The sequence below is a fragment of the Hirundo rustica genome, chromosome 1 (assembly GCF_015227805.2).
Source record: "Hirundo rustica isolate bHirRus1 chromosome 1, bHirRus1.pri.v3, whole genome shotgun sequence".
NCBI lineage: Eukaryota > Metazoa > Chordata > Aves > Passeriformes > Hirundinidae > Hirundo > Hirundo rustica.
The window spans coordinates 28925327-28941398 of record NC_053450.1 but is presented as its reverse complement, the minus strand read 5'-3'; the positions used below and the strand labels follow the sequence as shown (position 1 = coordinate 28941398).

The window sequence follows — 16072 nt, the reverse complement described above, 5'->3', positions numbered from 1 at the left end:
GCCAGATCTCTTTGGACATGATTTCCTACAAAATTTCTGTAAGTGTAAGGCAAAACATTTTTCGAGTGGTTATGATTATTTGAATGCTACTAGATTTATTAAAAATTTGAAGAAAACTTTTTAAAGTGTTCATCATTGACTTAGCTGAGGGACAGCAGGCTGTGAATGTAGAGTGGTTTTTATACTCCTTTGTTTATAATACATCTGTTGCTTAGTCCCTACCACTTTCTTCCTCTTTTTTTTGAGGAAATGGGAAATTAGCTAAATGTAAATTTAGCTCAGCTATTAAAGTAGCAAGGTTATGGGACTGTCAACACACTGTAGAGTTACTCATCCTGCATAAAAGTAACTAAATTTAGCTCATGTTAGTTTTTTTGATAATTGGAGAAAAGGGCTATCTTTGAAGTTCAGTTTTGTAGTGGTTTTGTCACTCTTGGGATGTTTCATTAACTATTTTATAAAGATCAAAGGGAGAGCTTTATTTGGTGTTTATAGTCCCATGTCCAACCCTATTATTTATTAAAGTAGCTGCTTAGGTGTCTCATCTGTATTGCAAAGCTCTGTGGGTTTGGTAGGGTCAATCTCTTCTCAGGCTGTGCAGGTGAAGGTGTCAGCTGCACATGTGTTTCATGTTTTGTTCATAACAAAAATGTAGTTCCAGTTTTGAGAACTGCAAGTGTGATAATCTTTGAGAGGCTTTACTTCTACCTTTTTATAACCAGATGCCTGATTTCTCTAAAACTAGTACCTATATTTCCAAAGTTGGCAGCAGATTTGGGACACAAATCTGAAACTAGTTTTACCTTACTTTTGCCAAGATTATTAAATTGACACTGTCCATTCTGAAAGCAAGATGGTTTTAAATAGCACTGTCAAGGTAATTCTTTGCAAGTTCTTTATAATGTTGAAGTCAAGGTGATGTCTTCTGTTGCAGAAGGAGAGCTGTGCTAAAGACATTGGGTGTTTCCCCTGTGTTTGCAACAAACCGAAGAGCGTGAGATAAGATGATTCAGTGAAATTTAGATGTGGGAACAAGAGATGTGAATAGCTGGGAAAAATGCCTCCTCTGCACTGGAATCCTTTTAATTAGGCCACCAACTCTTCAGAGTGGTTTTGGAGTGCTGAGCTGCTAAACCTGCTACTGAGCTCCCGTACAGCAGAGGGATTGTGAGAACACCTGAAACAGAGAGGATTTTAAATCCTGTCAAGCCAGAGGAGTATCAGAGAAGAGGACCAAACTGAAATAAGAATGTTCAAAGGACAGGTTGTTTCATTGTTTTATTTTGTTTTGTTTTTCCCACTGTTTAGAATAGCATCATATACCATGCCTATCTGAAAAAGCTTTACAGGAAGAGTGAGAATTGTTCAAGTGGAAGACCTGCACACAATTATTGCTCCCCTGGTTAATCATGTTCATGTGCTCTAAAGCCCTGTTACTATAACATATCAGTGATTTTTGCAGTTTTTTTTTCTTTCTTTGACAGTCTGTACATCACTGTACAAAACTTGTGTTTTAATGTGAAGTGTCTACATCCATCTTAAATAATTAGCCATATATCAGTGCTGGAGTTAAGGAATTAATAATTAGTTATTAATAATAATTAAGTTTCTGTAGTATTTATTTTGGCCCATTATTGGGGCTTATATTTGTGAATAGAAAAGGGAGAAAAATGAAGAATCTAGCTAGTTTTTTATCACCAAAATGAATCCCTTCTGTTGTCAAAGAAAGGAAGTTTATTTCTTTGCTTTACTAGCATGGATAGGTATCCTGCTCTGTAGAAACAACCCACTTTTGCTAAGTGCTTTCATTTTAATCCACACGTGCTCAACCTTTCTGCAAAGGCCTGCAACATCACCACTGAGCGATCACCAGCAATCCAGGGGATGAGGTGTAGGCTGGTGCTGCTTCTGCTGTGGGTGCTGGGAGCTGCAGTTTGCAGTGAATAAAGCCCTGATGCATTTTGTGCATGAAAAAGAAGTAATGACTGGGTTTTTAATATGCAGCATGTAAAGCAAAACCTACAGGACAGAAAAATCAAGCTAAAAATGTGCATCCTCAAGACTACAAGATACTGGAGTGATACAAACAAGCAAGATGGGCAAGAAGGCACTCCTCTGGTGATTATGCTAATATGTAGAAAATTACTTTCGCTGTGTCGTGGAGATAAAGGTACAAATTTATTTTTCAAGTACGTTAAAGATAATCTGTAATGACTTTCTTCCCTGAGCATTTAGAGAGCTTTGCTGCAAGCTGCTCCTACACTCCCAGCTCCTGCTGCTGATTGCCCGAAACAAAGCTCTGACGGCTTCCTGACATGCAGAGGCCAGCGCTGGGGATGTACAGGGTATTAAGGTCACTCATGCACAACAAAGCGTGTCTGAGTGAGCACTGACTTTGCATGTTGTTATTCTTTAGCCCACTAATCTTGATTATTGTATCCCACCAAAAATGTGGATGCTTGCCCAAATACAAAAGGAACTGGAACAGACCCTAAAAAGCTAGGATTGACTAAATGCAAATACCGTGGCTACATAGGATGTCTGATAGCAGGTGATGACATTAAAACGGTTAAATCTCTAATGCCTGGAGATTTAGCAATTATTAGAATAATCTTAGGTCTTTTCATGTAAAAATACCTATTTATTTAGACAGTCTTATCAGTGCATAGGGAAAATAGTCTTGAAATGGATGAATATGCCATTCAGATAACACAACCTGGCTGAAGTACTCCCTTTTTAAGTGTCTGCATCATTGTTTTTAGTAAAAGATAATGGTATTCTTATTAAAGATTTCAACTAGGAGCAGCAGCATTGGTGAACATTGCACCTCTGCTTGTTTGAATTTTAAATGACCAAGGAGTTTATACGGTATAAGGAAGCCAGAAAAACCCTTCAAAAGCTGAATATCCTGGGCCTGTATTTAACAGTTCCCAAGATGCTCACTTTCAAATGTATCTCCTACAAGTGTATACATCCTTGCAGTTTTAAGAATTGCTGGCTCACTGCCCACCTCACCAGCTCCATGTACAACTGGTTTCCCTGGATGCAGGCCCTGCCTTTCCATTGAGTGGCTTGGAGCCACGTTGAAACCAACGTTGCCTATCACTGATGCCTCTTCCAGATGTGCTGTAATGTATTTGAACAGCTTAAGCCCTAATATGCACCAGCCTAACCATCTTTAGTTATTCTTATCAAAACTCTCAAGAATTTGTCAAAGTTACTAAGACAGAAACAGTACTAAATTAAGAAAGAAGAGCCTTAAAAGGAGAATACTAAGAATTCAAGAATTATATAAAGGGGCCTCACAAAAATATTACCTGTAACTAATAATAGTTCCTAAAGAGTACATGCTAGATGCATAGAAAAGATAAAATAAACAATCAAATAAAGCGTGAGCAGTCTTAGAATGTATAAAGATAGCTTAATGTAAACAATAAACAACTTCTGCTCAGTCATATTAGTTAGTAGTCCAAAAGTCCTAAGCTTCCAGACAGATGCACTTCTCTGCCTTCTCCATCTCCTGGTCTGATAGTCTTTTTCCTTACTGGTATTGTTTGATCTCATCCAGGCTCCCCTTTTCCCCTTGGAAAGCCTAGGTCACTCTTCTGAGCCCTTTTTAGTGTTTGCAAAGAGCTTGCAGTAGCTTCAAGCAGCCAAGGTACTGTGCTGCTGGTAGAGCACTCCATGTTCTCTGCTTCCTGCTCAGCCTTGCTCTGTAAGCTGAAAATTGTTGGGATGGAGCAGCGTGAGCAGGTAGAGGTGGTACTTTGCTTCTGATTAACTTAATGAAAATTGGTCTTTAGATTGAACTGGTCTTCTCAGGATTTTACAGAACTGAGGATGAGCTCAGGGACAGATGTTAGGGCTGTGAAGGCAAAGGAGCTGCTGACCTGTTTTGATCATGACTCTTGAAGTTCCAAAGTGGTACTTGAAAGCAGAGTTAAGGCAAGCCTAGAGATTCTGCTTGACTTAAAGCGGTCTCCTACATACTGGCAGTGTTAATAGCAGTTAATAGCACTTCAGAGGAGATCTTTGTATTGTGCTTCAGAAGAGGTGAGTTTGACTCGTTTCCATATGAATATTTCTTTTAAGGCAAAATAGCTGGAAAAGTGGACCAGCAGACATATTTGTGAAGGGAATGCTTGGTCAATGGGAGCAAAGCCTGGGAAAGACATCTTTAGTGGACAGATTTTCACAATTCAGACTGACAATCATTGCAGAAAATTTGGGAAACAGGTAGGAAGCAAAGCAGCAGGTTCCTTCCTTATGCAGGCGCTGCTCCTCTGTTTCTCTGAACCCTTCACGCTTTTTCAACAAGGCGGCAAAGACCAACCGCGCTGTAAAAATTGCATGGTCATCATGCAAAGCCAGCAAGTTTGTCTTCTCTAACACAGGTCTTTCAAGGATGCATGGAATGGTTGTTTCACTATTGGGGAATCTGAGTGCTTCAAGTCACTTCCATGAATAAAAGAAACAATAAATATTTTCATGGAGTTTTTAAAGTATCTTTTTATAGATGAAGGTTTATAGAACTTGACTTCAAAATCTACTGCTAAGATGTATTTCAGATTATTTACTGGGAATGAGAAATTTGAGAATCAGATTATTACTTCTTTCCTCCAAATGGCTAGATTGGTATCAAGTTAAGCTGCACTTACAATAAAAGGTGGCAGAATCAGTACCAAAAACTTTTGGCAGAAGCATAGGAAAAAATCAGGGAACTGCAGTGTAATTTCCTACTTCATTACAGATTTTCTCTGGTCTGGTTTTTATATATGTAGTATCATATCTTGAGATGGAATCAGGGATGTAAACCCAAATAGTGTGAGACTTTTCAAGTCTAGAAGAGCAAGCTGGAAAATACCTGCTTGTCCTGCATGGTTGCTTGAGATGCCAGAGGCAGGAATTTTCATAGAAGACTTTTGAACATGAGTCATGTAGTCAGCCTTCTTTGCAAACTTAGCATGTTGGCAATGGGCATGGAATAATAGTAAAAACTAGCTTTAACTTCCAAAGGGTTTTTCCCAATGTTCTGCTTTCCATGAAAGAGGAGGTCTTGAAAGGTGAGTCAGAACTGGAAGCTAATACACTGAGCAACAGCCTGGAGAGCCTCTCTTCCTGCTGTGTGCAGGTGTGAGAAGATTTGTGCGGTTGGGTGAAAAGGAACCCCCATCAACAGTGCCCCAGGTGTTTTACACCTAAGCCCTTGTCACCCCAGGATGAAGTCCTTTGGGAGCCCTGTAGGTAGACAGCCTACACATATTCTTAGCACCCTAGTACATGATTTTGGCCGACAGGAAGAGGAGAAATTGCAGCTCCTCTCCAGCTTCCCTGGGAAAGGTGTTGGTGTCCACATCACAATGAGAAGACCCTTCCTCTGCAGAGTATGAGTGCCAAGCTCTGCCCTCCAAATCTCTGTACTGTGATGCTCTCCTTTGTGATGTCCTGAGAATGAGAAGTATGATTATAACTATAAATTAAACCTTGTGGGGTTTTTTTTGTTTGTTTCGTTTTGTTTTCCTGAGGTTCTCTTCACAGTGGTTCATCAATATCCTCAGTAATGGAACTCTACTTATGACATGCAATCAAAGAAAAAAGCTAAAGCTTTATATACCCTTTTAAAATCTATTGGGCACCTCTGTACTTTATTGATTCCAAATTTCATAATCTAATTCTTCATCATTGGTAGAAATATTTGTTTTATCATTACCTAGTCCAAATTTTGACATTTCTTGTCCTTGCCCTTATACTGTTCCAGACTACACAGAAAGGACAAAGTTGAGGTTTTATTTGTCTTTATTTACAGAGACATCATTTGGGATGATTTTTTTGTACATCTGAAGTTTCTAAAAGCCATGCCAGAGTATTTGCTTTCTTAAAGTCTCTTCTGTGAGCAAGTATTCCGTGCTAATGAGCTTTTGTTTTATGTGGATCAAAGGCTTTTTCAGTGCTAAAACTACAGCCATGGAAGACTTGTAGTCACCCTAATCTCTTTTTTAGCATTGTAATGACTATGCTGATGATAAAATTCTGAAGATAAATAAAAATTTTCTGTGTGTGTGTGTGTGTTTTTGCTGTTTACGGTAGATACTGCTGCTAAATAAAAAGGACTTTTCAAAGCTTCCAAAGTCAGGTAAAAGCTCACATATCTGCAGTCACTGTGACCTAGGCTGGATCTGATATCCCATCATTTTTTGTCTGGCGGAGGAGAATGAGTCCTGGAGTCCTCTTCCAGGTCACTGCAGGTTTTTGGAGCTTTCTCTCTCATCCCCGAGGCAGGCTGCAGTTGGTAAGCTGTGACACCATTGCCACAGTAAACTTTACCCTAGAAGCGTTTCCCTTTAACCTGGCTTTGAACGTGCTGCTGACAACGTGCAGGAGCGGGGCTCAGGCTGCCGGTGCGCTAATTGCATTACGGTAATGCTCTGTGGCATGGGGAGCACCGGGGCGCCGCACACGTGAGCCTGTCCGCCCCGACAGCTGGCTACCAAGGACACCTGCAGCAGATCCACAGCAAGGATTCTTTGGACACATGCTCCATGCTGGAGAGCAATATGGTTTTGTTTTGACTCAAAACCAGATGTATTGCACAAAGCTCATTGATAAAAGACGAGCTATGCCCGGCTCTTCTAGCTCAGAGGTAGTGAAATGCTGAAATGCCAGGAGATCTTGTGCATATTGACCTACAAAGGAAAACTTGCAGGTTCATGCGTTGTTGCTCCATAATCCCCGGTCTAGTATTGCACAAGCAAACATCTCTTGAGTGGCAAAGCTTCCTTAGGCCAGCTAGGCAAGTGCAGCACGTTTCATCATGCCTGCCCGGCAATGACATGGCTGGGAAGGGAAAACCACACTTGTACAACAAGGAAACAGAAACAAAACTGTGCTACCTATGCAATTTTTCCCATCCATGCCTTGGGGGTGAGTAACTATTACTCATGGACTGCTTTAATTTTTTTTCCACAGCTCTTGGATAGGCCAAAGAGTAAAATTTTGGCAGTGATGCCCAGTTCTCCTGACAATTTTTTAAGGCTTTCTCAAGCAGTAATCTTATCTAAAAGAAGCCTACCACTTAGAAAAGGTGGTCTGTATGCACAATATGTATACCAGAAGGAAAGCGAGATCCTCCCTTACACAGTAGAGCATAGTGCTATCAGATTGGGTTCCCTCCAAGGTAAATATATGGGCACTTTAATGAGTAAAGGTCTAGGGAAAAAGTTACACCTCCTATGGAACCTGATTAGTGATGTGTTGCAGACGAGGAGGTGGTGCTCTGCCCTGCCCAAGCAGCAGGTCTTGTGACTCCAAATGACAAAATATGGCTTAGCTTGCACGCAGGAGGTGAATCTATGGCTACGTGAAGAGAAACCTCAAACACTGCTGGCCACAGCTTCCCAGCTCCCACGTCAGATGAAGCATCACTGCACGATGCACGCCTGCCCGAAGGAGTAGAACGAAGGTCTCTGTGCACTCTTGCCTTGTGCTTGGTAATGAAGACCTGTAATATCCTCCTGTCCTACAAGTGCAAGGGCTTGGCTACTTCAGGAAAGCATTCATCCTGGTTAGGCTCAAGCTGCCAAGGTGGTGGTTGCTCCTAAATGTGGCTACGTGCTGGCCGTGCCGCTCATTTCCTCAGGAAAATTTACACTTCGCATTTTAAATTTGATTCTCCTTTTCTTGGACAATATATAGTCCAATGTGGAAATAAGCAAAACTTCAGAGAATTTATTCTGTCTGCATTGAATATATGTGGCATAGGAATTCAATGCCATCCATAGGTATGCATGTCTTTGCTGCTTCTCTTTTCATATATCTAAAGGAAAGACTACACAAACACAAAAGGTCTGATTGTGATGTCAGCCTCAAACCAGGCAGGAATTGAGATTTACAGGGATGAATCCCTGTGGCTCAAGCACCTCTGGATATTTGAACATTTTAGCTCACCTCCCAAAGTAGGAGTCCTGTTTGCAAATATATACTGTACTGTCAAGATAAGAAACAATGTATATTTTGTAGCCCAGCCACTTGTACCTTACTGTACATCTCTGGCCCCTATAGTTACCTTATTTTCTACACAGACAGTTTCAGCACTATTCTGTTTCAAAGAAGTTTTGAGATGTGGCATTGATAATATCACAGCCAGTAATCCATATCACTGGATTGATTAGTTAACATTAGAACTTTGTAAGAATTGAGTGAGATTTTTTTCACTGTATACTAACAATCTGCATTTCAGAAAAGACAGATAAGACTCTCTTTCCTTTTATGTCTTATATGAACTTACATGCCTAGACCTGTAAAATTTGTAAGGAGAATAAATCAGACCAAATGACTTGTGGGAGGATTTAAAACTGTAGCAATGTTGAGCACAGGTAGGTAACTGGATCTTCAGGTACTTTAGATCCAGGAATACTGTCTCACCACTAGATGGAAATAGTGGATTTTACATCTTCTGCTGCATTATCAGCACTCACACCTGACTACCATTTGCATATTGTAAGCCATCTGCAGGCAGCACTGCAGAAATGTGGATCCAAAATTATTTGCTCGTCTATGTGGAGTAAAGCCAAGATTTCTATTTCTAGAAATTGCCCCCGCTTTACAAGACTGAAGGCTTCCTAATTCCTGAAGGATGATTCTGTTTGATCCCTAATCTAATGGCTTTTCATTTATCCTTTCTGTAAGCAACCAGAGAACTGCAGGATGGACAGCATGTTGGTTTAACTATCACGAATTAATCAGTAAACATCACCCTAATTTAATATTTACTCTCAAATCTCTTACACAAGACACACACACAAGATGAAATAAAAAAAAATAAAAGTGGAAGAATGTTGAAAGTCTTGTGTTTCAATGTACCTACTTAATAACACAAAAAAGAGGCAACGTGACTGTCTTATGAGCCGATGCTATAATGTTGTTTGCATATTAAAAGCAAGCATATAGTCAGAGAAGCAGAAAGTAATTAGACAGCTCTGTTGGGAAGGATAGTTAGAGAAATTTTTTAAAAAATATGAGTTAAAAATTATCTATTTATTTTGTGTATGACAAATCTGACTTTCTACAAAGTCTTGAAACTGCTAGCTGCTGTGTGAAGTTGTATCACAGCATAGCATAAAGGAAAAATTCTCCTTGCTCCAAAACATTTGGCTTTATTGCACCTTCTAATATTGTGAAATGCTGGAACCAGCACAGGACCTGCCTTGCTGTCTCCTCTGGTTTTGATACCTTCATCTCAAACTCCTTCATGAAGGTACTAGCAGAGAAGTGTTGTAACAGTTATTCCATAAAAAAATCCTCGAGATACCAGATGTATCTTCACATTTCTCTTTTTCCTGACAGGAGAAAGTAGCTGTGGGTTTCATCCCACAAATGCAATACAAGGCCAAAAGAGGCAGAGATTGGCATAACCCTAATGTCAGTAACAATTTTTGGGGTTATGTTTGAACCAGGATTTTTTGGCGCTTAAAAATAGCAGCTTCCTCACAGAAAATGACAGTAAATCATTTCTCTACTCACCCAACAGAATTTGACAAAAGATTGATCAAAACCTCACAGGGCCTGTTGACAGAGGATATTTTATCACTCCACTTCTGTGCCAGGGTACAGTTGTGGCAGCTGCAGTATTTTCCTTTAAGAAGTAGGAATTGCAGTTCAGTATGAACTAAAACCAAGATATCATATCTTCATTTTTCCAATCCTAAGGCATGAGGTTGCATTCAGGCTTTGAATTTTCCTGAGTCTGCAAGCCACATTTTGATTTATTTTGATTTATTTTGATTTATTTTGATTGCTAAACTGACCACTGTGTGTATGTAGAAGGTCTGTTCCCTGGTCACAGTAACAATGGATTGCTGTAGTTCAATAAGATGTGATGTACTGGTGGGAGTTGGGGAGTTCTTGGAAAGGCTGGTAATCAAACCTGATAAACTGCTTTGGATGCTGATGCCTTATTGCTCTGTCTCTTTGTCATCTGATGATTTTTTGAATTAGCCTTCAAAAAACCATGACAGGTAAGAAACAGTATAATTTAGCATTCAGAGTCTAGCTAGGAGCGCGTGGGTACCGGCACTCAGCACGCTGGACTCTTTCACCACGCTGGACGGAGTTTGTGTTCAAAGGAGCATTGAGGCCACAGCATCCCTCAGCTCTGGCAGTGTCCCACCTTCCCTGGGCGTTCCCGTGCTGGGGTGCAAAGAGGTTGTGAGTGTATGTGTGAGTGTGCAAGTGGGTGTGTGATTTCTGTGTGTGTGTGTGCATGTAAGCGCACGAGTGCGAGCATCTGCCTGTGTGTCTGTGTGCATGTGTCTGTGTGTGAGTGTGTCTGTGTGAGTGAGTCTGTGTGCAAGTGAGTGCCTGTGTGTCTGTGTGTGTCTGTGTGCGTGTCTGTGTGTGTCTGTCTGTGTGCATGAGTGTGTCATTGAGTGTATGTCTGTGTGTGTCAGTGAGTGTGTGTATGTCTGTGTGTGAGTGTGTGTCAGTGACTGTGTGTGTCAGTGTGTCAGTGACAGTGTGTGTGTCTGTGTGTGAGTGTGTCAGTGACTGTGTAAGTGTGTCAGTGAGTGTGTCAGTGGCAGTGTGTGTGTCTGTGTGTGAGTGTGTCAGTGACTGTGTGTGTCAGTGTGTCAGTGAGTGCGTGTGTCTGTGTGTGAGTGTGTCAGTGACTGTGTAAGTGTGTCAGTGAGTGTGTCAGTGGCAGTGCGTGTGTCTGTGTGTCAGTGTGTCAGTGAGTGTGTAAGTGTGTCAGTGAGTGTGTCAGTGGCAGTGTGTGTGTCTGTGTGAGTGTGTGAGTGTGTCAGTGAGTGTGTCAGTGGCAGTGTGTGTGTCTGTGTGTGAGTGTGTAAGTGTGTCAGTGCGTGTGTCTGTGTGTGAGTGTGCGGGCGGAGGGCGGGCAGTGCCGCGGCGTGCCCGCTCTTGCCGCCGCCGCCGCGGGCGGGACTCTCCGGGCGGGGGCTCGGCGGGGAAGGGGCCGGGGCGCGGCGGGAGCGCCATTGGCTCTTCCCGCAGCACATGTTGCCGGCCCGGCTATAAAGGCGGCCGCGGCCTCGCCGCAGCCCGTCCTTCTGCCTTCGCGTTTCTGCAGGGACGCCGCCAGCTCCAGTGCCGCCGCCATGGCCATCGACGCGTTTTTGGGCAAATGGTGCCTCGTCTCCAGCGAGGGCTTCGAGGAGTACATGAAGGAGCTGGGTAAGAAGCCGGCGGCTCCCCGCCCCCGGGAGGGAGGGATGGATGCCGGGATGCCGCCCCGGGGATGCGCCGCCGCTGCCGGCCGGCGAGGCTCTGTCCAAGGTCCGCGGAGAACGCGGTCCCGGGGCCGGGCCCGAGGGTGGGATGCAGCCCGGCCCCGAGCCACGGGTGGGCGGCGGCTGCGGGGCCGGTGCCGGCATTCTCCGGGATGCAGCGCCGGGGGCTCCGCGCCCTCTCGGCTCCGGGAGGGGAGCGCTGACCGGCAGCAGACCTTTCCTCTCGGGAGAGCTGCCGCCTCTGGCTCCTCGTGCTAAAGCTGTCAGCGACCCTTTTTGCATCGTAATTGCAGTGAGGCAGGTGGCGGCACCAGCAGGCACCTTCCCGCCGCACGTCGCTGCGCCCTCCCCTTCGCCGCCTCCCTCCGCAGCGCCCGGCGGAACGGGCCGGTGCCGGCGGAACGGGCCGGTGCCGGCAGCCCGGCTGCAGTGGGGCCGCTTCGCCCCTGCCCCGCCGGCGGTGCCCGCGCCGCGGAGCCGCGGCCGCGGGGGCTGTGCCGGGGCCGGGCTGGCTCACCCCGCCTGCGGCGGCCGCACGCAGACCTGCTGAGCCGGGGCTGCCTCCCCGTGGAGTCACCTTGGGTGTCTCCTCCCGACAAAGCCGAACTGGATCAGCTGCCTGTGGGTAACCGGCAGCCGGCTGCCCTGCCGGAGGCTATTTGCCTGTTTTCTTCCGTGGGTAGCAGCGCCCTTATCTCAGGGGGATGGTTCTGGCTCGTTATCCCCGCGTCCAGGTTGCCCTACATTTTGTAACACGAAGTTACCGGATGAAGAACACACCTAACAGACCAGGAGCCTCATCTGCAAGCTCCGATTTACCACATTCCTGTGAGCATCCTGGCTGACAGGTGATAGATACCTGGCCCAGGAGCTATTATTTTCTGCAATTTATTCACGGATGAAAGCCATGATATTTTCTCAAGAGGCAGAAGATGTAGCCTTATCTTTAGAGGGAGGAGAAGAAGGAATTTAGGTCTTGCGTTCTTCGTGTAAAATAAAAAAAACCCCACCGCTGCATTTATGCTCTGCAGACAGTGGTGGCTGTAATTACATTTTGGGAGACCTGTCAGTATGCGATAGGTATGAAATGAGAAAGTCTTTTGGACTGAAGTCTTGGGGAGACTTTGGAGGAAATTCGGGAATTTTAAGCTCAGTTTGGTTGAGCCATGGATTAGGATGCCGTGGTGCTTATGTCCAATGTCCAGACCTAGGTGTGTGCCAAGCTGCAACTTCAAAGTAGAAATTAGGTGCTGCAACTGCAGAGCACCTCCCATGTGTAGGCAGCAACAGCCTGTTGTTTGGTTTTAGGCTGAAGTCATAAACCAGTCACTTTTCCACTTTACATTTACAGTTTAGGCAATTAAATTTATAGGAAGTCACATTTTAGGAGCCAGTCGTTTACTGGATTTCACCCTCGCTGGCTGCTTGTGAAACTCTCTGCCTTTGATCCTATTGATGCACCGTAAATGAGACCACGCAGAACGTAAAAGAACATTTGAGGACAAAGAAGTTGGGAGTTTCACTTCTTGCCATATGGAAGACATGCAGCTCATCTCTGTTTACTTGGATCCCAAGCTGTAGCTGTGCAAATAACTCCCTGATTACTCTGGCCTGGACTACAGCAACAGAATGTGTGTGGAGGTTACTGTGGCAATAATTTCCAGTTCTGATCAGAAAAGCTGGACTGAGGATAACTGGGTTTTTTTCCCTGTGACCTGAAGCTTAAGGCTCAATCCTGGAATCTCGTTTGAATTTCTGAAGAAGCAGTGTCTCGAAAGTTCTTTATATCCCTTTCAAGGACGCAACCCTTACCTCCACACACCAGGGGAATGCTGTGCTGATACTTGACAATATTTTTTAACTGCACCAGTTGCAGAACCCAGGCACCCACTGACTGCGGGGTACTTTCTGCCCCATTTGGTTGCATATCAGTTCATGGTCCAGATGTACACTTACCAGTTTGATGGATTCATGTTGGTCGCTTGCTGCCCTCTCATTTGTACTTTTGTTGTTTCAGATCAAAAATATTCAAGCAAACCCCCCAAACAGTGCATGCAGGGTGCATCTTAAGAGTTTTGAGGGCTGCTGTCTCCAGATCATGAATTTTCAGCCATTTGCAAATTGCTCATTCTGCTCATTTCTCCATCTCTGTCTTTTGCAAGTGTCTGTAAGCACTATTTTTTATGATAATGATTTTCTAATTCACAACTCCAAACTTTGTAAAAAGGATATAAAATAAGAATTTTAATTAAAAATGGCATATTTGCAATGGCGTGCAAACTAATGGAAGTAATTTATTGAGCAAGTTTGAATAAAGTGAATTAACTTGTCAATTAAAAATAATTTGTAGAATTTTCAGTGTTCAGAATTTGAAGAGAATAATTTTATTCTAGTTTAAGCTTTTGCATTTGTATTTGTTTGCTACTTATTTCTGTTTGAAAAAAAGTCAGTGCTGAGTTTTGGGATATCTACAAATCCTCTAGAGGGCAAAATAAATTTAACTTTAGCTCTCCAAGGAAACAAAAGAGTAACTCTGCAAATAAGCTTTTTTCCTTCCTCATCTGTGGAAAATTTAAAACATCCTTTTTCTTTGTGGCACTTGAGCTTTGATTCTCAAGTGCACTTAAGTGCCTAATTAAATGGGAATTAAGCATTTGCATTCTTGTGTGGCCCTAAGCTTCAGGGTTTAACTGACTTTGTGACACTCTGTGCCTCTCGCCTTGCAGGTGTGGGTATGGCCATGAGAAAAATGGGAAGCATGGCCAAACCAGACGTTTACATTATTAAGGATGGGGACACAATCACCATTAAAACAGAAAGTACCTTCAAAACTTCACAGTTCAGCTTCAAGCTTGGTGAGAAATTTGAGGAAAATACATTAGATGGCAGGAAAACTCAGGTCAGTATACCAGACTTTCTGTTAAAAAACCACAATCCTTGGGTGTTTTACCGAGGCAGATGCTACTTTAAAATCAGTTTTGACAACCACACTAACAATGCATTATTTCTGTAAGTGTCATTGATTTTTTTTTTTTTTTTTTTTAACGTGGATTAAGCACATTTCAAAGAGGGAGAATGCTGAAATCAATAGTCTTGTGTATTTTGCTGTTTTCATTTTGTAGCTGAGGCTTTTTTTTTTTTTTTTTCCGTAAAACTAACAGACCTCTAAATCCATGTTAAAGCCAAATGCCACTTCATCTGAAGCCTGCGGAAAAGAATGCCATTGATGTTTAATCAGAGGCAATTCAGCCCTAGGGTTAACCTTTCTGCTCTGCCTCATATTTGCATAACAAGAGAGCCTGGTTCAGTGTGGGGTGGGATCACAGACAGCAAGGCGACCATGTGAATTACAGTCACTAAACTCCAGTTTCAGCAGGCAAGGAGTTTCTCCTTGCACCTAGTAGGGAGAATATTTATCCCAAAGGAGTTAAAGTCCAAAGGATACATCTCATTTCCTCGTGTGAGTGCTCTCTGTTAACCACCCCCTCCCCCCTCCAGCCACACGCTTTCAGTTCATCTGTTTCTGCAAGATCAGATAAATGCTACACAAAAGCTCAAAGCCCATGTAACAAAGAGATGAGCAGAGAACACCTTCTGCTCCTGTTAATTGAAATTGTGGATGCTGTCAAAAGTTTGTCTGATGTGTCAGAGTAGTGAGTGAATGAGCAGTGAGTTAGTTACTGTAAGAAGAGGACTGATAAAATGTTTAAGATAATTTCTGTCTTTGTAGTGGTCGGTGATAAAATTATTATTGAGTGAACTGGGGTGGGAATCTTTCGTTTGGAATAAGGTGTTGAAAAGCCTCGGTGCTGCCCAAATGTTATGGGGAAAATACTGATGGTCAGGTTCTTCTTTCAGACCCTTGTCAGCTTAAAAGATGATGGGTCATTGATTCAAGAGCAGGAATGGGATGGCAAGAAGACCACAATAACAAGGAAGCTAGTGGATGGACAATTGGTGGTGGTGAGTTCAGTCCTACTTTCAGATCCCCAAGTACTGCTGGTTGGTAGCCTGAAATGTAATTCTTAACCTGTCTTCTCCCCCTGTTGGTCTGCACTGAGAGGTAAATTAATAAATCCATCTCTTTATCTTCTAGGAATGTGACATGAATGGTGTCAAGTGTGTTCGAGTGTACCAGAAAGCATGAGGACATCTTCAGGTTCAGTAGGAACTTGCTGCAAACAACTCAGTTCAGTGGACAGAGCTCCTTTTCACTCCCAATTTTCCTTTTCCCTGTTTTCTAGTATTTCAATGAACTGAGTAGCTGAGTGCAATTCTTTTTAAAGGCCGTGATGTAACTATTATGTAACTATTCTGAAGTTAGGCTATTAAATAAAATTGTTGAATATATGAAGTGGAAACGTTGTTACTACAGTGGAATTTTAAGTGCGGATTCATGAAAAATCGATTTGTTTTAGGCTCTACTACAATCTGCCTTCAGCAGATACAGGACAATATATTGCAAACATCCCTACTCTCTAAGATAGAAAAAACAATCAAAGTTTGGGCATTGGAGTTGTTCCAATTTCAAATTTTATTAACTGCCATGTTACAAGTAAATTGAATTGGGTGGGTATAAATACGAGATAAGCTAATTTGGTGTTCAGGTCAAGGAACGGATCTTCAGGGTTTGGGATTTTTTGTGTTTCAGACCCAGTTTTCTTAATATCTATATACCAGTAAGCCAATGATCATGATAAATCTAAGCAAGCACATACTTTCTTGAAAGGAAGTCATTTTTAGAAGACTTTTCCTAGCCAAACTCTTATTCCATGTCTAGTAACATTCTAAAAATTCTGAACTGAAATCTGCTGAAATACTGCCTAAAA

The 16072-nt window shown here is 42.9% G+C and overlaps 1 protein-coding gene across 1 annotated transcript; it reads left to right on the top strand.

The window, feature by feature from the left end:
- The first annotated feature begins 10895 nt into the window (after nucleotides 1-10895).
- Nucleotides 10896-15604, top strand: FABP5 (fatty acid binding protein 5). The gene is made up of 4 exons (XM_040064249.2): nucleotides 10896-11187; nucleotides 13970-14142; nucleotides 15102-15206; nucleotides 15340-15604. Exons 1-4 carry the CDS (start codon nucleotides 11112-11114, stop codon nucleotides 15388-15390), a joined length of 405 nt encoding a protein of 134 aa, XP_039920183.1. The 5' UTR covers nucleotides 10896-11111; the 3' UTR covers nucleotides 15391-15604.
- The last annotated feature ends 468 nt before the right edge of the window (nucleotides 15605-16072 follow it).